The following is a 26,327-nucleotide window of genomic DNA, read 5'->3' on the forward strand; positions in this document are numbered from 1 at the left end:
TGTTTAATTAATCATGAACATAGACACAGTCTTCTTTACAGAATAGCACCATATCCCCAAAAATATGTTTTTTAAATATCCATCATCACACTAGCTCTCCTTGATTCCACATTTAGTCAAATGCTGTTGTAATGTCAAGGGCAGTGACTCTCACCTCCCAACACCCATAGCCCAAATCGGGAGGATGGCATTTCCTATTTTCCATTTGTCAGTCTTTACATGTTTCTTCTACAGGATCTGCATCCTCAATTTTATGTTCAAAAGAATGCTCCATTCTTTCAAAATGATCAAACACTGCACATCACAGTCATGTCAGCTATACAAGGCATGGGAGTTAGTTGACACGAGGGTGTTCCGAAAACGTCAGTTTGAAATGCCAGGTCTCTACAGATATCAATTCAGTCACGGATCATCTGGATTGACGGCAAACTATAATATTGTGAAAAGATGCTGTTCAGTTTCAGCCTTATTCCCTGATTTACACAGCCAATCAACTAATCAGAAGTCTGAATGAATTAAACTTAAGAAAAGAACTGAGTAAAGTTATGTTTAAATTCCAAGTAAAAGATGCAGTGTGGGATTTTCCGTCCGCGGACGTCGGAATCGCGAAACGCGATTGAGCGGAGAATTGGTTCCAATGCTGAAATTGCGGGTGGCGCCGTTTCACGCCAAATCACAATTTTCTGTCGCCTCAACAGTAGTGCCAATGCAGGTACTGTAAACACCATTTGTATATCATCAGCAGGTCTGACCTGTTATTCTCCAAGGCCTCCGGGATTCTCCACCTTTGATGGGCCGAATTCCCGACGGCGAGTTTCATTTGTGCTTTTAAAAGTCGTAATACCGGCGTTGTGGCTGCTGAGGGAGAGAGCGGGGGTATGGAAAGTGTCCAACATCGCCATAGTTTACTGACAGTTGCGCCGATGGCCGAGGGGCTTCTGCCAGGGCCGGGAGGGGGGTAGAGGGGGAAGGCGAGGAGGTCAGCTGTGGGTCAGAATGGATGGACAAAGTGCTCCACTGCCGCGGCCTGCCAGGCAGCCATGCAGCTGCGCATGCCGCTGATTGCCCACTGTGAACTTACGGCCACATTCCGTATGGGTGTCCCCCCAGGGCACCTCCCCTAGGTGCACTCTGGTCCCAGCCGACCCATTAGCAGGATGGGTGAGCTCCAGCGTAACCAGTGCCATCTTGTTGGCAGGGATGAGTGTGTGTGGGGATTGCAATGTGTATATGCGGCTGCGGCTTGTCAGCCTCCTGAGTGTAATTCACGGATCCGGCGAATCCCCGCACCGGTTTCATTGGAATTGGTTGTATTCCAGGTGGTTCCGGTGCTAGCCTCTCCACAGTCGCTGAATCAGTCCAGGTGCGTCATCAGATTTGCTGTCGTGAAAATCGGCGAATCCTGCCAAGGCATCAACACTTTGTCTCTGGAAAGGAGAATCCAGCCCGCAGCCTTTCGCAAGTCAAGCTCATTTGTATAGGTGGACACCATACTCATCAGCTGCATCTGGTGCATAGTAACTGATTATTGTGCACCAAAAGAGGTTTTAATTGGCCAAAGTTGCACTTAAAGAAATCAGTAGAAATTCAAATACCCCCAGTATGTCACTTTGCAGCTGCAGCTGAAATGATGTCTGGGAACAAACCTTTTTTACTCTTCCTTTTCCATCACAGGGAATGGAGTGCACTTTACTAATTGCTCATCTTTCTAAATGCATAGATATGATCATATTTCTCCCTAGGACATTTTAATGTTACCACAGCAACATGTTGACCATTAAAAATAACAAGTTGAAGGCACTAAACAGATACCTGCACAATGTTCCTTATTGTGAAATGTTAACTTAAGATGCTTATATTTGAAAGCAAACATATTCTTCATTATTCATTTTTGTAATATGTGGGGCCAAGATTCTACGTAGATCTCAGCTGATTCTGGGGGCATTGTAATTGCCTTGTACAGATTGGAACGTCTGTCCACTCTTTACGAGGCAAAGGAATGGCCATGGAGTGGAGCGTGTGGTGGAGATTTATTCAGGCACTTCCTGCTGCTTGGATTTGAAGGACGGCTGTCAAGTGGCTGGTAACTTGCAAGCTAATTAAAGGGACTTTGTGGACCCACCGATGTAGCCCAGATCAAACATGAATTTAAAATTTTATTTTAATTTGGAACATCTGTCCCCTTGCTCAGAGGGCCCTGAGGACCATTGATAAATTTGGCCTTGGGTCTTGTTCTCATTATGGACGGGAAGGTAACAGAGCACTCTGCAGGCTTGGGCAGGTGGGTGCTAAGGGTATGCATTACCCTTGTGCGTGTGCGATGCAAGTTAATAAGGTGCCATTCTTACATTGATGCTGCATGCTCTGCTGAACCCGGCACTGGAGGACACCATTGGCTGCAATCCTGGCATAACCATTGGGATCTTTACCTGAGGAATTTCAAGGTTTCATGTCTTTTTCATGAAATGTTTGCAGGATAACATTCCGGATGGGTGGTGACTGCACTCAGTTTCTGCTAGAAGAACATTGAAACTACCATGCGCCCACTGACTACATGTATTGTAGCTTGTTGATCTGCTTGAAGGACTGCGCCCAATTCTCCTCCATCTCCTCCAACTTTTATGGGAATTGTTCTTGCATGAAAGGTGATATGAATCTTTTCCAGTGACAACAAAGAGCAAATTATAAACAAGGATAGTAGTTTGGCTGTTTCTTAATCTTCTCCTCTGACTCTCTGTTTGGGAGGTATGTTTTCCCGGAGGTGCTGAACTGCAAACAATTTACAATCCCCCTGGGAGCGCAAACCGATAAGTAATTCAGTGTTGCATGCCATGCAAATTTATGCATGGCGTGGAAAAAGAGGGATTCCCAGGGCATCTCTCTGTCGGGCCACCATCTTAAGCGGGTGGCCCGATAGCAAGATCCTGCGGGCAGCCACCTCCAACCCCGCACCCCAAATTGGCCCCAAACACCACCTCGCACCGCAAATCAGTATCAATTCTTCTCCCCGCCGCACTGCACAGCAGCTTCCCACCCGCAGATTGCCTGGGTGCCACCCCTACCTTCAAGTATGGGGATGACCCAACCTGCCCCCTCTCAGACCCCTGTAATAGGGAGGAGTGGTGGGAGAAATATGGGTTCCCTCGGGGGGGGGGGGGGAGGTTTTTAGGTATATGCAGGTGCGGGATTTCACGAAGACGGTTTTCCTGACTTTCTCGGTGGTACCATCCTCCTCGCTGTTGGAGGGGTTGTTGTCAGTGATGGGCCGGAGGGGGGGGGGTCTCCTTGGCGATCTATGGGAGGGTTTTGGAGAAGGATGTGGCTTCTCTGGATGGCCAAGTTTACGGCCAAGTGGGAGGAGGAGCTGGGGATAATGGAGGGATTGTGGTGTAAGTGGTGTGAAGGTTGAATGCCTCAACCTCGTGTGTGAGGCTGGGGTTGATACAGCTAAAGGTTGTCCATAGAGCGCACCTGACGAAGTCGAGTCTGAGCCAGTTGTTTGAGGTGGTGGGGGTGGAGGACATTTGTGAACGGGCGTGGGAGGGGCCCGGCCAATCACGTACATATGTTCTGGTCCTGCCCGAAGTTGGAGAAATTTTGGAGGTCGTTTTTCAACACCATGTCAGCGATCCTGCATGTGGATTTGGAGCCCAGTCCCCTAGGAGCCATATTTGGTGTGTCGGACGTGCCGGAGATGCAGACAGGAGAGGGGGCAGATGCTTTAGCCTTCGCCTCGCTGATTGCTCGCAGGCGGGTCCTGTTGGGGTGGAGGTCAGCTTCTCCACCCGGTGCCTTGATGTGGCTGGGGGATCTGTTGGAGTTCCTGTATTTGGAAAAGGTCAAATTTGTTTTGAGAGGGGCGATTGAGGGGTTCCAGAAGGATTTGTTTCTATTAAATTTTAAAGAGCTGGTTAACGCCAGCTGTTAAGTGCAACTGGGAATCTTTTGTGCCTATGTGATATCATCAGCTACTACCAATTTCTGCTGTATGAAAGAATTATTTTAAAACACCAGCTTGAGAAATTGTTGAGCACTGATCTCCCTTGAAGCACCAATTTGAAATGTTTTTTTGGTCACTCCAGGCACATTTCCTGAAATGACAGTTGGGGCCTTAAGGAGCCCAATGCACACATAGACCCCAGCACTCAAACTGCTTCCAGATTACCATAATTTACACATTGGTGAAGTGACGGATTCTGGTCTTTGTGCCTGATTAAACAGGCCTTAGGTCAAGCACAGCATATGTTACAGATATAAATGTTTTTATTACTGGTCCCAGTGATTAAGAATACAAGGTGCAGCATAAACCTGTAACAACAGGTTGCTGATGTTATACTGTTTCAACTAAATGTTAGACCAACGCACAAGAGCTTCAGAAGTAAAAGAGGTGCTCACAGCTAAATTGGACTACTTTGTCTTGCCTAACGAATGGTCGCAAATAAAATAACTATAAATGCTCATAAGAAAACACTCACTATTGACTCCTATTCCAATTTCCTTATAAAGAACCCTGATCAACATTTAGACTTGAATTACTGTAAAGTACGATATCAGTATGAATATTGTCTTAAACCCAAACCACCATTAGCAATGAGGCATTTTAATAATACTCAAAATTATTGAGTAATAATTTGAATAAAACAGTGAGTTTTAACTTCTTACAAATTTGTTATCAAGCTCTTGGGTGAACTTGCAAAATGAAAGGAAAAAATATTCACAATATGAATTAATAATTGCTGTGATTAAATATTAATCTTGTTGACATTTTCAGGGCTGCACATTTAGGACAAGTAGTTTACTCACAGCTCACACAAAATAGAATCATTTTATATCCATCAATAGATAAATTGATTTGGACTCCAAATCTATCTTGTTGTGAATACACTAACACAGCAGTAGCTCTTCAAAAGCGATGCCCAGAAAAAGTGTTCGATCAAGAAACAGGAATCATCCTTTTCTGCTAGGGTAATAACATAATATTGGTCTTTGCTTGTAGGTTATTTTTGTTTTGGTAATTCAAGAAAACAACCCAATAATTGATTGTTGAAGCATTACCAATAAAAAAAGACGGTGGACTTAGCTGGTAACGATTGTAAAGCACGGTCACATTGTATGCACACTCCCCAGTCTATGATCTGCTAAATCTCTGATTATTTGTTGCTGTTGTAAATCATTTATGGGTGTTCCTGACTGTGGGCTGACATGTAAAAACAATTACAAAACCCTTAACATCAAGATCCCATATTTTCCTTGATGTACAAATGGTATAGTTAATTCTTTTGTACCTGACTATGTGCAGTTTACACAACAGGAATCCAATAATCTTGAAATGGTCAGAAATACTTAGAACTGTTGTTTGCAAAGCCATCTATGTGCAGTATTATTCCTACAATTTTATATTGAAAAAAAATAATTGTGGTGATTCTGTTGCATTCACCACAGAATCATTCTTCCCTTGTTCCAACCGTCCCTGGGAGCCAAACATTTCATGAATTATTCTCTCATGATTGTATAATATTTAACCGAAAAAAATTTAATGAGCAAGAGAATGTAGGATATATTTTCAGTGTTTGTGCGACCTACCTTAAATTTGTCCACTTCAGTCTTTAAACACGTCGCATGATAAGAAAGGACCTGTAATAGAATTAAATAATATTAGATGATGCATTTAAATCAGTTCCAGGAAGCTGCTGAATTGAACAACTATTGACATGTATTGTCAGTGATACAATAGCAGAAAGAAAGCCCTGACTAGTTCTTTATGTCAAAAGTTTAGGGTGTGATTCAGCAGACTGAAGGTAAAATTCGCTCAATGCCGCGTTTACTGGGGTGTTTCTCGGTGGCTGCAGCCCCGGGAAACATCCCGCTGTCCAACTGCACTTTACCATTTTCTTCTGGCCTCCGTTGTTTCTCTCTGCCGAGTTTGTACTTAAGAGGCATTTCCTGCTGGCGAGCTTAAAGGCTGCTCACAGATCGGGGTGCCATTTTGTCCAACAACCCCGAGATTTTCCTCCCCATTTTATTGACCCCCCATTACACCACCCCACCCCACCACCGTGGGGAGGCCCCTGGGAACACCACCTCCACTTGGCAAAGCCTCCTCCCCAGGCCGGACCCCTGGTATGCCAACCTGCCACCTGGGCACCTTGGCAGTGTCACCCAGGCACCCTGGCAGTGCGAGACTGTCACTGCCAGCGTGCCAGGCTGGCAGTGCTAAAGTGCCCAGGCGCCACAGTGCCAGACCTGACTGACCCAGCCTTTCCTCAATCTAATCTGGTCAGTCAGGTCTTTCACTCGGGACTAGACTCAAAGACGAGAGGGGTCACGTTCCTGATCAATAAGCGGGTGGTGTTTGAGTCGGGTAGAATACTCTCGGATGTGGGAGGTCGGTACATTATGGTCAGTGGGAAACTGGAGGGGGTGCAGGTGGTATTAGTAAATGTGTATGCGCCAAATTGGGATGATGTGGAGTTTATAAAGAGGATGCTGGGGAAGATACCGGACCTGGACTCACACAGGTTGGTCATTGGGGGGGGGACTTCAACACAGTTATTGACTCTGGCTTGGACCGGTCAAGCTCGAAAATAGGCAGAGTGCCAGCAATGGCAAGGGAACTAGGGGGGTTCATGGAGCAGATGGGGGGGTGGATCCATGGAGATTTGGGCTGCCGAGGGTGAAGGAGTTCTCCTTCTACTCACACGTGCATAAAGTATTCTCCCGGACCGATTTCTTTATTTTGAGCACGGCCTTACTGGCAGGGGTGGTGGACACGGGGTACTCGGCAATCACAATGTCAGACCATGCTCTGCACTGGGTTAACCTGCAGGTTAGTAAAGACAGTAACCAGCGCCCGCACTGGAGGTTAGATGTGAGACTTTTGGCTGACGAAGGGGTGTGCGAGTGGCTGAGGAAATGTATTCAGAGCTACCTGCAGGTCAGCGACACGGGAAATTTCAGCAGCGATGGTCTGGGAAGCACTGAAGGCAGTGGTCAGAGGGGAGCTGATGAATGAATGAAAATCGCTTATTGTCACAAGTAGGCTTCAAATGAAGTTACTGTGAAGAGCCCCTAGTCGCCACATTCCGGCACATGTTCGGGGAGGCTGGTACAGGATCTTGATATCGGCCCATAGGGAGAAGTTGGACAGGGCAGAGACGGACCGACGGGTTAAGGAGATACTACAGATCGATAGGAGGTATGCGGAGACCCCAGAGGCAGGGCTTTTAAGGGAACGGCGGAGGCTACAGGAGGAGTTCGGCTTGTTAACCACAGGGAGGGCGGTGGAGCAGCTGAGAAAGGTGAGGGGGACGATCTATGAGCATGGAGAGAAGGCCAGCAGAATGCTTGCACAGCAGCTTAGAAAGAGGGAGGCAGCCAGGGAGATAGGGAAAGTAAATGACGGAGATGGGAACCTGTCGGTTCAGCAAGGGTGAATAAGGCGTTTAGGGCTTTCTACAGTAGGCTATATAGGTTGGAACCGGAGGGATTGAGGCACTTCTTGGGGTGGCTGAATTTCCCAAAGGTGGACGAGGAGCTGGTAAAAGGGCTGGGGGCCCCGATTGGGTTGGAAGAGATAGTGGAGGGCCATGCAGGCGGGTAAAGCCCCGGGGCCGGACGAGTACCCAGTGGAGTTTTATAAAAAGTTCTCTGGGATATTGGGGCCGGTGTTGATGAGGATGAGGCAAGGGAAAGAGGGGTGCCACCCCCGATGATGTCACAGGCCACGATTTCGTTGATTCTGAAGCGGGACAAGAACCCGGAGCTGTGTGGGGGCTACAGGCCGATATCCCTGTTGAATGTGGACGCCAAACTGCTGGCTAAAATTTTGTCCTCCAGGATTAAGGATTGTGTTCCAGACGTTATTGGTGAGGACAGACGGGGTTTATTAAGCGTAGGCAGTTGGTGGCCAATGTAAGAAGGCTGTTAAATGTGACTATTCCCCCCGGAAGGTAGGGAGGTGGAGGTAGTGATCGCAATGGATGCAGAAAAGGCTTTTGATCGGGTAGAATGGGATTATCTGTGGGAGATACTGGGACATTTTGGATTTGGGCGGGGCTTTATTGACTGGGTCAGGTTACTGTATCAGGCTCCTGTGGCAAGTGTACGGACGAATAGGACACCATCGGACTATTTTAGACAGGAAAAGGGAACCAGCAGTCAGGAACTCAGGAGCCTCAGCCCTTCAAGGGGAGGGAGTAAATAGGCAAGTTGTAGTTGTAGGGGATTCTATTATCAGGGGGCTAGATAGTATCCTTTGTGAGCAGGATAAAGAGTCCCACATGCTATGTTGCCTGCCCGGTGCTAGGGTGCGGGACATCTCTGACCGGCTTGAAAGGATACTGGAGAGGGAGGGGGAGGATCCAGTTGTTGTGGTCCATGTCGGTACCAACAACATAGGCAAGTCTAGAAAAGAGGACCTGTTTAGAGATTATAAAGAGCTAGGGTTCAAATTAAAAAACTGGTCCTCAAGGGTCATAATCTCCGGATTACTGCCCGAGTCACGTGCAAATTAGCATAGGGAGGCAAAAATAAGGGAAGTTAACATGTGGCTGAATTGGATTGGATAGGATTGGATTTGTTTATTGTCACGTGTACCGAGGTACAGTGAAAAGTATTTTTCTGCGAGCAGCTCAACAGATCATTAAGTACATGAGAAGAAAAGGGAATAAAAGAAAATACATAATAGGGCAACAAAGAGTGGTGTGGGAAAGAGGGGTTCCTTTTCATGGGACACTGGCATCAGTTTTGGGACAGGGTGGACCTATACCGTTGGGATGGTCTCCACCTGAACCGAGCTGGGACCAGTGTTCTGGCGAAAAGAGTAAATAGGGTGGTCAATAGGACTTTAAACTAGAGATTGGGGGGGAAGGGAAAGTCAGGGAACCAAGAGGCGAAGTAATCAGTGGGAAGCGTAGCTGCTTAGGAATACAAAAAAGCACGAAAAGACAGAACTCAGGAGAGGTTACGATAGTCCCCATCCCACAAAATATGATACAGTGTATGGAAAGGCTCAGTAAACCAAGGTCCACCAAACTAAGAAAACAAAAAGGGACAGTCAATGGAGAATTAAAGGTGCTACATTTAAATGCACGCAGTGTACGGAACAAGGTAGATGAGCTTGTGGCCCAGATTGTGGCTGGCAGGTATGATGTGGTAGGCAGCACAGAGACGTGGTTGCAGGGGGTTCAGGACTGGCATTTAAACATCCAGGGATTCACAACCTATCGAAAAGACAGAGAGGTGGGCAGAGGGGCCGGGGTTGCCTTGTTAATTAGGAATGAAATTAAATCAATAGCACTAAATGACATAGGGTCAGATGATGTGGAGTCTGTGTGGGTAGAGTTGAGGAACCACAAAGGCAAAAAAAACATAATGGGAGTTATGTACAGGCCTCCTAACAGTGGTCAGGACCAGGGGCACAAAATGCACCACAAAATAGAAAGTGCATGTCAGAAAGGCAAGGTCACAGTGATCATGGGGGACTTTAATATGCAGATGGACTGGGCAAATAATGCTGCCAGTGGACCCAAGGAAAGGGAATTCATTGAATGTTTACAGGAGGGCTTTTTGGAACAGCGTGTGATGGAGCCCACGAGGGGACAGGCCATTCTGGACTTAGTGTTATGTAATGAGCCAGACTTGATTAAAGATCTTAAAGTAAGGGAACACTTAGGAGGCAGTGATCATAATATGGTAGAATTCAATCTCCAATTTGAAAGAAAGAAGGTAGAATCAGATGTAAAGGTGTTACAGTTAAATAAAGATAACTACAGGGGCATGAGGGAGGAACTGACAAAAATCGACTGGGAGCAGAGCCGAGTGGGAAAGTCAGTAGAACAGCAATGGCAGAAGTTTCTGGGAGTAATTGAGGACACAGTACAAAGGTTCATCCCAAAGAAAAGAAAGGTTATCAGAGGGGGGATTAGGCAGCCATGGCTGACAAAGGAAGTTAGGGAATGCATCAAAGCAAAAGAGAACACCTATAATGTGGCAAAGAGTAGTGGGAAGTCAGAAGATTGGGAAGGCTACAAAAACAAACAGAGGATAACAAAGAGAGAAATAAGGAAAGAGAGGATCAAATATGAAGGTAGGCTAGCCAGTAACATTAGGAATGATAGTAAAAGTTTCTTTAAATACATTAAAAACAAACGGGAGGCAAAAGTAGACATTGGGCCGCTCCAAAATGACGCTGGTAATCTAGTGATGGGAGACAAGGACATAGCTGAGGAACTGAATAAGTACTTTGCGTCAGTCTTCACAGTAGAAGACATGAGTAATATCCCAACAATTCAGGAGAGTCAGGGGGCAGAGTTGAATATGGTAACCATCACAAAGGAGAAAGTGCTAGAGAAACTAAGAGGTCTAAAAATTGATAAATCTCCGGGCCCAGATGGGCTACATCCTAGAGTTCTGAAGGAGATAGCTGAAGAAATAGTGGAGGCGTTAGTTATGATCTTTCAAAAGTCACTGGAGTTAGGGAAAGTCCCAGAGGATTGGAAAATCGCTGTTGTAACCCCCCTGTTCAAGAAGGGAACAAGGAAAAAGATGTAAAATTATAGGCCAATTAGCCTAACCTCGGTTGTTGGCAAGATTCTAGAATCCATCGTTAAGGATGAGATTTCTAAATTCTTGGAAGTGCAGGGTCGGATTAGGACAAGTCAGCATGGATTTAGTGAAGGGAGGTAGTGCCTGACAAACCTGTTAGAGTTCTTTGAAGAGATAACAAATAGGTTAGACCAAGGAGAGCCAATGGATGTTATCTATCTTGACTTCCAAAAGGCCTTTGATAAGGTGCCCCACAGGAGACTGCTGAGTAAAATAAGGGTCCATGGTATTCGAGGCAAGGTACTAACATGGATTGCGATTGGCTGTCAGGCAGAAGGCAGAGAGTTGGGATAAAAGGTTCTTTTTCGGAATGGCAACCGGTGACGCGTGGTGTCCCGCAGGGTTCAGTGTTGGGGCCACAGCTGTTCTCTTTATATATTAACAATCTAGATGACGGGACTGGGGGCATTCTGGCTAAGTTTGCCGATGATACAAAGATAGGTGGAGGGGCAGGTAATATGGAGGAGGTGGGGAGGCTGCAGAAAGATTTAGACAGTTTAGGAGAGTGGTCCAAGAAATGGCTGATGAAATTCAACGTGGGCAAGTGCGAGGTCTTGCACTTTGGAAAAAAGAATAGAGGCATGGACTATTTTCTAAACGGTGACAAAATTCATAATGCTGAAGTGCAAAGGGACTTGGGAGTCCTATTCCAGGATTCTCTAAAGGTAAACTTGCAGGTTGAGTCCGTAATTAAGAAAGCAAATGCAATGTTGTCATTCATCTCAAGAGGCTTGGAATATAAAAGCAGGGATGTACTTCTGAAGCTTTATAAAGCATTAGTTAGGCCCCATTTAGAATACTGTGAGCAATTTTGGGCCCCACACCTCAGGAAGGACATACTGGCACTGGAGCGGGTCCAGCGGAGATTCACACGGATGATCCCAGGAATGGTAGGCCTAACATATGATGAACGTCTGATGATCCTGGGATTATATTCATTGGAGTTTAGGAGGTTGAGGGGAGATCAAATAGAAACTTACAAGATAATGAATGGCTTAGATAGGGTGGACGTAGGGAAGTTGTTTCCATTAGCAGGGGAGACTAGGACCCGGGGGCACAGCCTTAGAATAAAAGGGAGTCACTTTAGAACAGAGATGAGGAGAAATTTCTTCAGCCAGAGAGTGGTGGGTCTGTGGAATTCATTGCCACAGAGGGCGGTGGAGGCCGAGACGTTGAGTGTCTTTAAGACAGAAGTTGATAAGTTCTTGATTTCTCGAGGAATTAAGGGCTATGGAGAGAGAACATAGAACATAGAACGATACAGTGCAGTCCAGGCCCTTCGGCCCACAATGTTGCACCGACATGGGAAGTCAAAAAACAAAAGCCATCTAACCTACACTATGCCCTTATCATTCATGTGCTTATCCAATAAACTTTTAAATGCCCTCAATGTTGGCGAGTTCACTACTATTGCAGGTAGGGCATTCCACGACCTCACCACTCTTTGCATAAAGAACCTACCTCTGACCTCTGTCCTATATCTATTACCCCTCAGTTTAAGGCTATGTCCCCTCGTGCTAGCCATTTCCATCCACGGGAGAAGGCTCTCACTGTCCACCCTATCTAACCCTCTGATCATTTTGTATGCCTCTATTAAGTCTCCCCTTAACCTTCTTCTCTCTAACGAAAACAACCTCAAGTCCATCAGCCTTTCCTCATAAGATTTTCCCTCCATACCAGGCAACATCCTGGTAAATCTCCTCTGCACCCGTCCCAAAGCTTCCACGTCCTTCCTATAATGAGGTGACCAGAACTGCACGCAATACTCCAAATGCGGCCGTACCAGAGTTTTGTACAGCTGCAACATGACCTCATGACTCCGGAACTCAATCCCTCTACCAATAAAGGCCAACACACCATAGACCTTCTTCAGAACCCTATCAACCTGGGTGACAACTTTCAGGGATCTGTGTACATGGACACCTAGATCCCTCTGCTCATCCACACTTCCAAGAATTTTACCATTAGCCAAATATTCCGCATTCCTGTTATTCCTTCCAAAGTGGAAGGAATGGAAATGGCTAGCACGAGGGGACATAGCCTTAAACTGAGGGGTAATAGATATAGGACAGAGGTCCGGGGTAGGTTCTTTACGCAAAGAGTAGTGAGGCCGTGGAATGCCCTACCTGCTACAGTAGTGAACTCGCCAACATTAAGGGCATTTAAAAGTTTATTGGATAAACATATGGATGATAATGGTATAGTGTAGGTTAGATGGCTTTTGTTTCGGTGCAACATCGTGGGCCGAAGGGCCTGTACTGCGCTGTATTGTTCTATGTTCTATGTTCTATGTTCTAAAGTGAATCACCTCACACTTCTCTACATTAAACTCCATTTGCTGCCTCTCAGCCCAGCTCTGCAGCTTATCTATGTCCCTCTGAGAGTGGGTAAATGTAGTTGAAATCAGCCATGATTGAATGGTGGAGTGGACTCGATGGGCCGAATTGCCTTACTTCCACTCCTATGTCCTTTGGTCGTATGCACCGGGGAACGAGACAGGGATGGCTCCTCTCCCCACTGTTGTTTGCGCTAGCTATAGAGCCGTTGGCAATTGCTCTGAGAGCCTCAAGGGCTGGAAGGGACTGGTCGGGGGGGGGGGGGGGGGGGGGGGGGGGGGGTGGAGCACAGATTCTCGCTCTATGCAGACGACCTGCTTCTGTATGTATCGGACCCATTAGAGGGGATGGAAGAAATCATGAGGACTCTAGGGGAATTTGGCCGGTTTTCGGGGTATAAGCTAAATATGGGGGAAAGTGAGGTGTTTGCGATCCAGGCGAGGGGACAGAAGGGGCGATTGGGGGTGCTGTCGTTTAGATTAGTAGGGGGAAACTTTAGGTACCTGGCATTCAAGTGGCGCGGGAATGGGACCGGCTGCATAAATTAAATCTGGCCAGACTAGTAGACCAAATGAAGGACGATTTTCAGAGATGGGACATGCTCCCATTGTCATTAGCTGGGAGGGTGCAGACGGTAAAGAAGGTTCCTGTTCGTGTTTCAATGTTTCCCCATCTTTATTCCGCTGGTCAACAAAGTGATCTCTGGCTTTGTTTGGGCGGGCAAGACCCCATGGGTAAGGAAGGTAATGCTTGAGCGGAGTCGGGAAGAGGGTGGGCTGGCGCTGCCAAATTTTAGTAACTATTACTGGGCGGCGAATATAGCCATGATCAGGAAGTGGGTGGTGGGGGAGGGGTCGGCATGGGTGCATATGGAGGCGGCTTCATGCAAGGGCACCAGTTTGGGGGCTTTGGTAACTGCACCTCTGCCATTCCTGCCGGCATGGTACTCCACCAGCCCCGTGGTGGTGGTGCGGCCCTGAGAGTCTGGGGGCAATGGAGGAGACATGAGGGAGCAGAGGGAGCATCGGTCTGGTCCCCAATCTGTAATAACCACCGGTTTGCCCCGGGAAGTATGGATGGGGGTTCCGGATATGGCGGAGAGCAGGGATTGTGAGGATGGGGGATATGTTTATAGAGGTGAGCTTTCCGAGTATGAGGAGGAGAAGTTTGGGTTGACGGGGGGAAATGAATTCAGGTACCTGCAGGTGCGGGACTTCCTACATAGACAGGTGTCAACCTTCCCGCTCATACCGCTAAGGGGGATTCAGGACAGGGTAGTTTCCAGAGGGTGGGTAGCAGAAGGGAGCGTCTCTAACATTTACAAGGAACTTATGGGGTCAGAGGAGACGCAGACCGAGGAGCTGAAGCGCAAGTGGGAAGAGGAGCTGGGAGGAGAGATAGAGGATGGCCTATGGGTGGACGTGTTGAGTAGAGTCAACACGTCCACAACATGTGCCAGGCTCAGCCTGATACAATTCAAGGTTGTTCACCGGGCTCACATGACAGTGGCCCGGATGAGCAGATTCTTTGGGGTGGAAGACAGGTGTGCAAAATGTGCGGGAGGACCAGCGAACCATGTCCACATGTTCTGGACATGCCCGAAGCTTAGAGGATTTTGGCAGGGGTTTGCAGATGTCATGTCCACGGTGTTAAAAACAAGCGTGGCGCTGAGTCCAGAGGTGGCGACTTTTGGGGTGTCGGAAGACCCGGGAATCCAGGAGGAGAACGAAGCAGACGCTCTGTCCTTTGCTTCCCTGGTAGCCCAGAGACGGATACTGTGAGCTTGGAGGGACTCAAAGCCCCTGAAGTCGGAGACCTGGCTATCGGACATGGCTAGCTTTCTCTGTTTGGAGAAAATCAAGTTCGCCTTGAGAGGGTCAATGTTAGGGTTCGCCCGGAGGTGGCAGCCGTTCACCGACTTCTTCGCGGAAAATTAATCGTCAGCAGAGGGAGGGAGGGAGGGGGGGTTAGTTTAGCTTAGAGTAGGGGGTTAATAAAGGTGGGACCTGTAAGGGAGGAAGACGGTTTTTGCACTATGTTTATAGTTTCATGTACATTGTTTGTTGTGTTGTTGTTATAATACCAAAAAATACCTCAATAAAATGTTTATTAAAGAAAAAGTGATAGAGCCCACTGACTGGGTCAGTTCAATGGTGTATGTAAAGAAGCCGAATGTGGATCTTCAAATATGTATAGGTCCAAAAGATCTAAATGACACCATCAAAAGGCAACATTAACCCATTCCAAAGCGTGAAGAAATTAAGGAGGCAATTGGTGGTGATTTTATGTGACCCGTCCGTGACTTTCATGTTTTCACAACAAACGCCCATCCTCACTCTCACTTTTCTCGTTGCCCGCCAGCGTGAAATCATGGTTGGGGTCTGATTGCATCCAAAGGCGTTGACTGCATCTGCTTCCGGGCCTGCCGATGGCACTCGCTCGACAAGCGCAAAATCCAGGACAGTTACTCATCTGCTCTCAAGTAAAGCTGCAAACAAATTTGTGGACACATTTTGTTGACATTGACTGTGATTTTCTTGTTAGTTAGACAATTTCAAAGTGGTTGTAGTTTCTATCGAGCACTCTGAACTCTTAATGGACTCTACTACCTCAGTTAATTTCTTCATTGTGGTCCTTCTGAGAATGCCACTCTGGCAAGAGGAGCAGAAGAAAGAAAAGTAGCCACAATAGAAGGATAGAACAAACATAACCGCAGCTTGAGAGAGACCAAATAGAAAGAGCCTTGTTGGGAAGAATCTTTACCTTCTCAATGGAGTATGACCCAGTGCAGAATATCTACATTTCTCTGAGGTGCAATGCATAAAGAGACCTCACTTCCCTATGGACACTGTCACAGTGTTTTATTGCTTCTCGCAACAAGACCAGTACCATCTGTCACCAGATCTTATTGCCTGTTTCAGTCAAGGTCACTGCGGCTGGAAGTTCTTTGCCTCTGGCTCCTTCTGGCTACCACACGTGTATCAGTAAAATCCCTGAGTCTGCAGTTCATTCTTGCATCAAGCAGTTGCATGTTTGTTACAGCACATACATTAATCATTTTCCCATTGGATACCTGTAACCAGCAGGATCGACTCTTGGAGTTTCCACATATTGCACAACTCCATTACCTTCATGAATGACAAGGGCTTCCAGATGCGATTGTATTTTACCATGACTGTGACTATGTTATAGATGGAAACAAGACTCCTGATTTAGAACAAAGTATGAAGCAATATAGATACTCACGTCAAGAGCTACGGATTGCTTTGCCCAGGACTTATTCACTTGGTCATACATTATGGTGTTGTTGATACCAAGGCCACAGAAAATGACAAATGCCTGAAACAAGTTTCAAAAGAATCAGAATTTAGGAATGTCAGTTCTACCTGTATAATGTTTCTCCATTGTTAAATACCTCACATTAATAATGACTTTAAATTTTAAAGTTAATACTTTGACTTTTTCACTTCCATGTTTTAGATGATTTTTTTCTGCAAAAAGTGAACCACTCTAGTGTAAAATAGCATTCAATTCCATAATTGGAGATAAACCTAGAGCTTATCAACATGCATCATTTTCTAGCATTGCTCCATATATCGAACAATGTCTTTCCAATACATTTTACTTGTTTGTCAGCCACCTGACTTTCACTGGTCATTTCAATCTTGAAAATTGTAATGCAGATTTTAAAGACATAGAAGTTATTTTCTGGGTCTTTAAAAGATTGATCTGGTGAAAAGAAAATCAGATCTGAGAAAGAACAGTAGAAGCCTTTGGTTATAGATATCGGCTGTTATGTTTAATGGTGAATACTTTTGCAATTCTGTGACTGCTAAATAGAATTGATGACATCAACATCACCCTTATGAATGAAGTGTGTCTTTATACAACGTTGCTCAATGACCATAATAATTCTCATGATTTTCCAGGAATCTACAACTAAATCCACATAGAATGAAATGAAATTATGCCTATCACTACTCTTAAGGGTTCTGCTATTTATTATATAGTTCCCATCTGCACGAGACCTTCCAAAATGCATTACCTCACATTTTTCGGGATTAAACTCCACATGCCATATCTTCGCCCAAGTCTCCAACCGCAAAGTTACTAATCAAACCAGTTACATTTTCCCCAAATCATTTATATATATTACAAACAGCAAGGGTCCCAGCACTGATCACTGAGGAATGGCATTAGTCACAGCCCTTTCATTCAGAAATGCACTCTTCCACTACTACACTCTGTCTTCTCTGACCGAGCTAGTTCTGTATCCATCTTGCCAGCCCATCCCTGATCTTGTGCATCTTCACCTTCTGTACCAGTCTGCCATGAGGGACCTTGTCAAAGGCCTTACTGAAATCCATGTAGACAGCATCCACTGCCCTACCCTCATCAATCATCTTCTTCACTTCCTCGAAAAACTCAATCAAGTTCAAGAGACACAACCTCCTCTTCATGAAACCATGTTGCCTCTCGCTAATCCGTCCAATGATTTCCAAGTGGGAGTAAATCCTGTCTCGAAGAATCCTCTCGAATAATTTCCCTACCACTGACATAAGGCTCACCGGCACGTAATTACCTGGATTATCCTTGCTACCCTTCTTAAACAAAGGAACAATATTGGCTATTCTCCAATCCTCTGGGACTTCCCCTGTAGCCGGTGAAGATACAAAGATTTCTGTCAAGGCCCCAGTAATTTCCTCCCTTGCCTCTCTCAGTATTCTGGGGTATATCCCACCAGGCCCTGGGGAATGTTTTTCAAGACCCTCAGTACCTCCTCGTTTTTGATTTCAACATGACCCAAACTATCTGTGCACCCTTCCCCTGACTCATCATCCACTAAGTCCTTCTCTTTGGTGAATATTGACACAAAGTACTCATTTAATACCTCACCCATTTCCTCTGGCTCCACACATAGATTCCCTCCCCTGGCCTTGAGTGGGCCAATCCTCTCCCTGGCTACCCTCTTGCTCTTTATATATGTATAAAAAAACCTTGGGAATTTCCTTAATCCTGCTGGCCAATGACTATTTGTGACCCCTTTTAGCCCTCCTGACTCCTTGCTTAAGTTTATTTCTACTTTCCTTGTATTCCACACTTGCTTTGTGTGTTCCCAGCCTCCTAGCCTTGACAAATGCTTCCTTTTTCTTTTTGACTAGGCTCACAATATCTCAAGGTTCCCGGAACTTGCCATACTTATCCTTCATCCTTACAGGAATGTGCTCGTCCTGAATTCCTATGAACTTACACTTGAAAGCCTCCCACATGCCAGATGTTGATTTGCCCTCAATCATCAGCCCCTAATCTACATTCTTCAGTTCCTGACTAATATTGTGTAATTAGCCTTCCCCCAATTTAGCACCTTCACCTGAGGACTACACTTATCTTTATCCATCAGTACCTTAAAGCTTACTGAATTGTGGTCACTGTTCCCGAACTGCTCTGCTAAAGAAATGCCGACCACCTGACCAGGCTCATTCCCCAATACCAGGTCCAGTACAGCCCCTTCCCTAGTTGGACTATCTGCATACTGTTTCAAGAAGCCCTCCTGGATGCTCCTTACAAACTCTGTCCCATCCATGCCCTTGCACAAAGCGAGTCCCAGTCAATATCGGAGAAGTTAAAATCACCCACCACAACAACCTTGTTAGTTTCACACTTTGTCAAAATCTGCCGACATATCTGTTCCTCTATCTCCCGCTGGCTGTTGGGAGGCCTATCGTATACCCCCAACATTGTGACTACACCCTTCCTTTTCCTGAGCTCTGTTATATTACTTTACGGAATATATATATTACTCTTTGAATCAGCCGAGTTGATGAAATAAACAATAGTCTTCTTTTAAAGATGAATTAATTTAATGAGTAATATAAATAATATTCTGTGAGTCCTTTGTACTTAATATTCAACTAGTAAAAGAAATAAAATGCAGTAAAGATAACTAACTAACTATACAATGTAATAATGAAATAACTTATAACTTCTCTCTCTCTAGGTAATCTATGTCTTGTCTGTTCACTCTTTTGAAGCACACTCTCTCACAAAGAGCGGGAACGTCTTTCTTGTACCATCTGATAGTAAGACATCTAGTGTTGAATTGACTGTACTACATATACATACATTGATCATGTATATTCATATACAGAGATCATGACAAGCTCTACCCATTTTGCCTCGCTGTATGAGCCCTCTAGGTGTCCTCCCGCAGTATAGCTGTGATATTCTCCTTAACCAGTAGTGCAACTCCCCCACCCCTTTCACATCCCCCTCTATCCTGCCTGAAACATCTGTATCCTGAAACGTTAAGCTGCCAATTCTGTCCTTCCCTTAATCATATCTCTGTAATGGCAACAACATCATAGTTCCAAGTACTACTCCAAGCTCTAAGTTCATCTGCCTGACCTGTTACACTTCTCGCATTGAAACAAATGCCCTTCAGTCCACCTGACCCTCTTTGATCAGCAACCACCCCCTGCCTGCTCTTGCTCTGAATCTTACTGGCCCGACTCTCTAGTTCCCCCTCAGTTAATTCACCTTTGCTTTCGTTCCCACTCTACTCATGTGATCTCTGATGTTATTTTATGCAAATAAAGGTTTTAGGCAGTAGCCATTACATGGAACATGAGTGTGCAGTTGAAATTGAGTGGAATTTGAGAGCAGTCAGAGGGCCAACAGGTGTCTAAAGCAGCCGAGAATCATTTAAACTTCACTCTTCAACTTTGTGCAGGATATCGATGGTTGTGAGAGCCATTATGGCTTTGAATATTCAAGTACCTGCTTCTATGGAGATGATTCACGAATAACAGAAAAATACAGTGCAGAAAAGTTGATGGGGGAGGAGGAAAAGATGTCTTCCCTGGGCCCACCGAACACTCCAGGAGAGGCCACAGGCAAATGACAATGATAGTGTGTTTTCACAGTTACCGGACAAAGGAGCGGGTCCTGAAATGGGCCAAGGAAAATCATGTGTGGTGGGAAGGCAGCAACAATTGGATCTACCAGGATATCGGGGCAGCGCTGACAATGAGGCATGCGGCCTTTGATAAGGCAAAGTCGGCGCTATGTAAGAGCGGTGTGCCTTTTGATATGTTGCACCCTGCGAGGCTGAGTGTAACAGACAATTCCAAGAATCAGTTTTTTGAGACAGCAGCGAAGCGGGAGATACTGTTCTTTTCTTTGTTCATTGGGTCTGGGCCCTGGTGGGGGGCTACCTCACTAGGAGGCAGAGTTCAGCTAGCGAATGGGAGTGAAGTGGGGGGGAGGGGCTACAGCCTGTCGGACCTGTTAGGCAGGTTTTGATGAGCCTAGAAGGTGTGAATGGTGAGGGGAAGGGGATGGTGAAGAGAGATTATGGTTTGATGGGAGGTGGCTGAGGAATTTCTGGGATAGGGGAAGGAGAGGGAAGGGTATATTTCTGACAGTGACCAGGGTTTTTTCTTTGACACACTTTATGGGTGGGGCTGGTGGCCATCTTGGGTGGGCTCTGGTATTCGGGATTTGGAAGATAGAGGGGATTATCCCTCACAGTGAAAATGGCTGACTTGGGGGAGGGGGGTGAGAGATCCCCGGTCAGATTAGTTATGTGGAACATGGTAGGGGTTGGTGGGGGCCTAGTGAAATGAGCGAGCAATTTCTCTCATTTGAAGATTTTAAGGGCTGATGTGGTGCTTCTGCAGATGACCCACCTGCGGGTGAGGGATCAGACTAAGCTTCGGAAGGGCTGGGTGAGCCAGGTATTCCACTTGGGCTTTGATAGTACGGCAAGGGGTTTGACAGTCTTAATTAATAAAAGGTGTGTTTTCACGCAGGTAGTTCATGGCGAATCAGGGAGGTAGGTGCGCAATAGTTACTGGGATGTTGGAAGGTAAGCAGTGGTGTTGGTGAATGTGTACGCCCCAAATTGGCATGATTTAACGTTTATGAAGAGGTTGTTGAGCATAACACCGACGTAGACACGGGGCAGTTGATTTTGGGGGTGGACTTGAACAGTCTCCTGACCCCAAAATTAGATCAGTCTAAGCTAAAGTCATTGGCCCCTTCAGGGGTAGCAAGGGTTTATGGCAGAGATGGGGGGGAGGGGGGGGGGGTGGATTAACTGACATGGGTTGAATAGCCTGCCACATCTAGATAACCCCTGAGAATGTAATTTTGCTGTGAAAATATCTCTGCAGGATTTTAATTATTGACAGTTGCAGTTTCAATTAATTTCTCTGATTTTAAATCAAAACAGTGGAAGTATAGTTACTGTGCTACCGAACACTTGGCTGATCTCACAATAAGAAAATACTAATTGGTTCCTTTACCTCAAACAGTCGCTGGTCATCGTCATCAAAGGGTTTCCCATCAAGCCTATTGAGGACTTGTGCCACTCCTGAAAGTCAAATAAATGTTATTCGTAGACATGACAAGCTGCAATGGATTTTCCTGCTCCACAATTCCCACCGCAACTCATTGTACTTTTGGTCATCCCACCTGCGATTTCCCCGGCCTGGAAAACCCTGGCCTCAGTTACTGAATTCAAAGATAAATCATCTGAACATAAGACAACTGATTTGAAAATTTTCGTATTTAACCATTTTATTTTCATTTTTTTAAAAAACGTTAATACTTGCTCTTTAAATGAATTTATATTTTCTTCCCGTCCTCATTTATCATTTCCTTGTATTTGGCATCATATATTGCTAAGAGATTGCACCTTTGACCTGCAGACAGAGCATCACCAATGGATTGTGAAATCATCCATTGATCATACGTATGAATGGCCAAGGTTTTGCTTAATCTGTGCAAAGGGCATAGATACTTCTTGGTGTGTCTCCTTTACGACATGGCAGAATTTCCAGGAGAACTACAGCACCAACTCTCCATGGCATGCATTATTATAGTGTCATAGGCCGAGATTTTCCGGGGCCCCCCACTCGTCACAGGATTCGCTGAATCCCATGTCAGGTCAAAATTGGAATTTGCGACAGGCATCTCCCGGCCCACCATGTTACGTACCAGCGGGAACATGCAAAGTGCTCATCATTCATTTGAATGCTAATATCGATTTGGAATCCCAGTTCTACTGTGGTCCATGTTGCTCCCGCCCTACCCCAGAGAGGAGTCATGCGGGCGTGGTTTGGTGTAAGTATTCAAAAACAGGTTCCTGGCAGCTTGCAGTCTGAGGGGTGGCAAGAGGGTGAGTATAAGACCATAAGACATAGGAGCGGAAGTAAGGCCATTCGGCCCATCGAGTCCACTCCACCATTCAATCATAGCTGATTTCAACTCCATTTACCCGCTCTCTCTCCATAGCCCTTAATTCCTCGAGAAATCAAGAATTTATCAACTTCTGTCTTAAAGACACTCAACGTCCCGGCCTCCACCGCCCTCTGTGGCAATGAATTCCACAGACCCACCACTCTCTGGCTGAAGAAATTTCTCCTCATCTCTGTTCTAAAGTGACTCCCTTTTATTCTAAGGCTGTGCCCCCGGGTCCTAGTCTCCCCTGCTAATGGAAACAACTTCCCTACATCCACCCTATCTAAGCCATTCATTATCTTGTAAGTTTCTATTAGATCTCCCCTCAACCTCCTAAACTCCAATGAATATAATCCCAGGATCCTCAGACGTTCATCGTATGTTAGGCCTACCATTCCTGGGATCATCCGTGTGAATCTCCGCTGGACCCGCTCCAGCGCCAGTATGTCCTTCCTGAGGTGTGGGGCCCAAAATTGCTCACAGTATTCTAAATGGGGCCTAACTAATGCTTTATAAAGCTTCAGAAGTACATCCCTGCTTTTATATTCCAAGCCTCTTGAGATGAATGACAACATTGCATTTGCTTTCTTAATTACGGACTCAACCTGCAAGTTTACCTTTAGAGAATCCTGGACTAGGACTCCCAAGTCCCTTTGCACTTCAGCATTATGAATTTTGAGAGATTGAGAGAGAAATTGAGAGAGTATCCTCTCTCTAATTGCCTCCAGGTGGCTAGGGGACTCCTTCAAGGGAGGTGGGGGGTCAGGGGGGCTTGTGCTGGGCTGGAGGGGCTCAGGCTGAGGATTTATCCTGGGATGGAGCCATTTGGCTGCTCTTCTCATCTGCAGCCTTTAAGCCCTTTAAACAGTTGGTATCTAGAAATTAAAGTTCTCTCATTATAAAGTGAAAGTGTTCCCATCTGTATCCCTAAAACCTTTAAACAGTCTGTCAGTATGCCAAACTCAAAGATCTGTGGGATGAAGGTAAAAATAATGCCTTTGAAGTGGTGCAAACCTTTGAAGTGTTTTTTACACAGTCAATTTCATTGTCTTTTAAAGTACTGAAACCTGTTTTATGCCTAGAAGGCTATAAGCTTTGAACTGCATAGTTTACATTCAATTTCATGCACCGTTGCCTCTTAAAAGCTTTTCTTGATTGACAGGTCAAAGCAATTTCAAAGGGGAATTAAGATTGTTTATTTATATAGCTCTGCAGGGATCCATTAACTCAGGGATGCAGAGGGATGGCGCAGTGGGTTAGCCCTGCTGCCTCATGGCGCCGAGGTCCCAGGTTTGATCCTGGCTCTGGGTCACTGTCCGTGTGGAATTTGCACATTTTCCCCGTGTTTGCGTGGGTTTCGCCCCCACAACCCAAAGATGTGCAGGCTTGGTGGATTGGCCATGCTAAATTGCCCCTTAATTGGAAAAAATTTATTGGGTACTCTAAAGATTTTTTTTAAAACTCAGGTTCGCAGGTGAGTCTAATCTCCTGTCCCTATTGTTCAACCAACACACTGTTCTATTACCCCATTTATCTTAGATTAATAATTTCTCATTATATGCTGATCAGCTCATGTGTGTTTCCATCAAAAAAAATAGAACCATCTGGAAGTAAGTCAGTCCTCAGTAGAATTCCACCATCAACTAGCAATCCGGAAAATCTCGGCTAGCGATGAGGACTGTCAGAGGATACAGCAGGATTAGATCGTTTGGAGACTTGGGCGGAGAGATGGCAGATGGAGTTTAATCCTGACAAATGTGAGGTAATGCATTTTGGAAGGTCTAATACAGGTAAGGATTATACAGTGAATGGTAGAACCCTCAAGAAGAGTATTGTCAGTCAGAGAGATCTTGGTGTACAGGTCCACAGGTCACTGAAAGGGGCAACACAGGTGGAGAAGGTAGTCAAGAAGGCATATGGCATGCTTGTCTTCATTGGCCGGGGCATTGAATATAAAAATTGGCATGTCATGTTGCAGCTGTATAGAACCTTCGTTAGGCCACACTTGGAGTATAGTGTTCAATTCTGGTCGCCACACGACCAGAAGGATGTGGAGGCTTCAGAGAGGGTGCAGAAGAGATTTACCAGAATGTTGCCTGGTATAGAGGGCATTAGCTATGAGGAGAGGTTGAATAAACTTGGTTTGATCTCACTGAAACGACGGAGGTTGAGGGGCGACCTGATAGAGGTCTACAAAATTAGGGGCATAGACAGAGTGGATAGTCAGAAACTTTTTCCCAGGGTAGAGGGGTCAATTACTAGGATGTATAGGTTTAACGTGTGAGGGGCAAGGTTTAGAGGAGATGTACGAGGTAAGTTTTTTACACAGAGGGTAGTGGGTGCCTGGAACTCGCTGCCGGAGGATGTGGTGGAAGCAGGGACGATAGTGACATTTAAGGGGCATCTTGACAAATACATGAATAGGATGGGAATAGAGGGACACGGACCCCGGAAGTGTAGAAGATTTTAGTCAGCATGGTCGGCGCAGGCTGGGAGGGTCGAAGGGCCTGTTACTGTGCTGTACTTTTCTTTGTTCTTTAGTAGAAAGAGTGATTGAGGAGGAAGAAAGACCCAAAACAGTGTTGGTTTTTCCTCCCTCTTTTCTTTCCTTTCCTCTCCATGGAGGGATATCCAAGTTTAGCATATTACTTCACCCTGCTACCCACACAGTCTGACTGAGAATTATTGAAATGATCCACTTGAGGCAGAGGAAATCAGCATGACAGGCAAAGCTGTTTTTAAAATAAATTTAGAGTACCCAATTATTTTTTTCCCAATTAAGGGGCAATTTAGTGTGACCAATCCACCTAACCAGCACATCTTTGGGTTGTGGGAGTGAAACGGGGAGAATGTGCAAACTCCACACGGACAGTGACCCAGGGCCGGGATTCGAACCCAGGTCCTCAACACCGTAGTCCCAGTGCTAACCACTGCGCCACATGCTGCCCTTGAGAGGCAATGCTGGAACGTACAATGAACCCTGTTGCATCTCGAGGTTTTTCTCTTTTGCTATCTTCTGAATCTTCCCCTCCTGACACCGGCGCATTTCAAGGGCACAGGCAGATCAGGGTAGCACAGTGACATCATTGACACCAGTGCGTTGGCCAGAGTTCTCCTACTCAAAGCCCTCCAGAGGACATCTGGAAGGGGTGTTGTGCTGGTTTGGGTGCAGGGAGGAATGGGGGATGGGGGAAATTGGGACGATGTGGGTGGGAAATGGGAGGAAAGCGGTGGGAGGAATTGTTGGGGAGTGATGTTGAGCTGACAAGTACAGCCTCGTCCTAAGAGAATTTTGAGATGATGTGGGCCTCCTTGGTCTTCCTGGAATATCGGACACTCAGCACAACCTGTCCTCCATCCTATGGCTCCTCCTTGGGGTAGTCCTCCAGTCCCTCCTGGTCCAGCTCCTCCTCAGATGAGTCCGCATGTCCTACCACCTCCTCCTGCTCCTCCTCCTCTTCTTGTCACCTGCTGCTTCTCCAGGTTGCGGAGAGCACAGCAGACCACCACAAAGTGGGAGACCCTCTGGGGGGGAATTCTGCTAGGTGCCGCTTCACAGCGCCAGGAACTCAGGTTCGATTCCCATTTGGGTCACTGTCTGTGTGGAGTCTGAACGTTCTACTCATGTCTGCATGGATTTCCTCCGGGTGCTTGGGTTTCCTCCCACAAGTCCCGAAAGGCATGCTGTTAGGTAATTTGGACATTCTGAATTCTCCCTCTGTGTACCCAAACAGGCGCCCGAATGTGGCGACGAGGGGATTTTCACAGTAACTTCATTGCAGTGTTAATTTAAGCCTACTTGTGGCAATAATAAAAGATTAGATTAGTGGTCAAAGCATTGGAACCTAATCTTGAGCAGCCCGATGCCCCACTCAGTGACAGCACGGGTGGCAACGTGGGTCTCAGTGTATCGGATCTCTGCCTCGGTCTCAGGCCTCCGCACCTGCATCATCAGCCATGTCCATGCAGTTATGCCTTCATCCCGCCATCCTGGGGTAGTCCTCGAAGACACCAGAGATCTCCGAGTGTCCCGGGATGTTGCTGTCATGCTTCAATGGTAGGGGTAAAGCACATGCATGATTCTGAGGTGGTAGTCACAAAAGATCTGAACATTCAGAGAGTGGAACGTCTTCCTGTTAATAT

At 46.1% G+C, this 26,327-nt stretch overlaps 1 protein-coding gene across 2 annotated transcripts in view; it reads right to left on the reverse strand.

Annotated features, from left to right (window-relative positions):
- Positions 1 to 26,327, reverse strand: part of pde11a (phosphodiesterase 11a) — a 706,589-nt gene that overhangs the window by 283,497 nt on the left and 396,765 nt on the right. For both annotated transcript variants that reach the window (XM_072477086.1, XM_072477077.1), the window contains 3 exons: positions 21,248 to 21,315; positions 16,188 to 16,280; positions 5,584 to 5,634 (listed from right to left, as the gene is read on the reverse strand). In XM_072477086.1, coding sequence (XP_072333187.1) covers positions 5,584 to 5,634; positions 16,188 to 16,280; positions 21,248 to 21,315 — 212 coding nt within the window. The remainder of the gene's footprint in view (positions 1 to 5,583; positions 5,635 to 16,187; positions 16,281 to 21,247; positions 21,316 to 26,327) is intronic.

This window comes from Scyliorhinus torazame, chromosome 2 (genome assembly GCF_047496885.1).
Source record: "Scyliorhinus torazame isolate Kashiwa2021f chromosome 2, sScyTor2.1, whole genome shotgun sequence".
Lineage (NCBI taxonomy): Eukaryota > Metazoa > Chordata > Chondrichthyes > Carcharhiniformes > Scyliorhinidae > Scyliorhinus > Scyliorhinus torazame.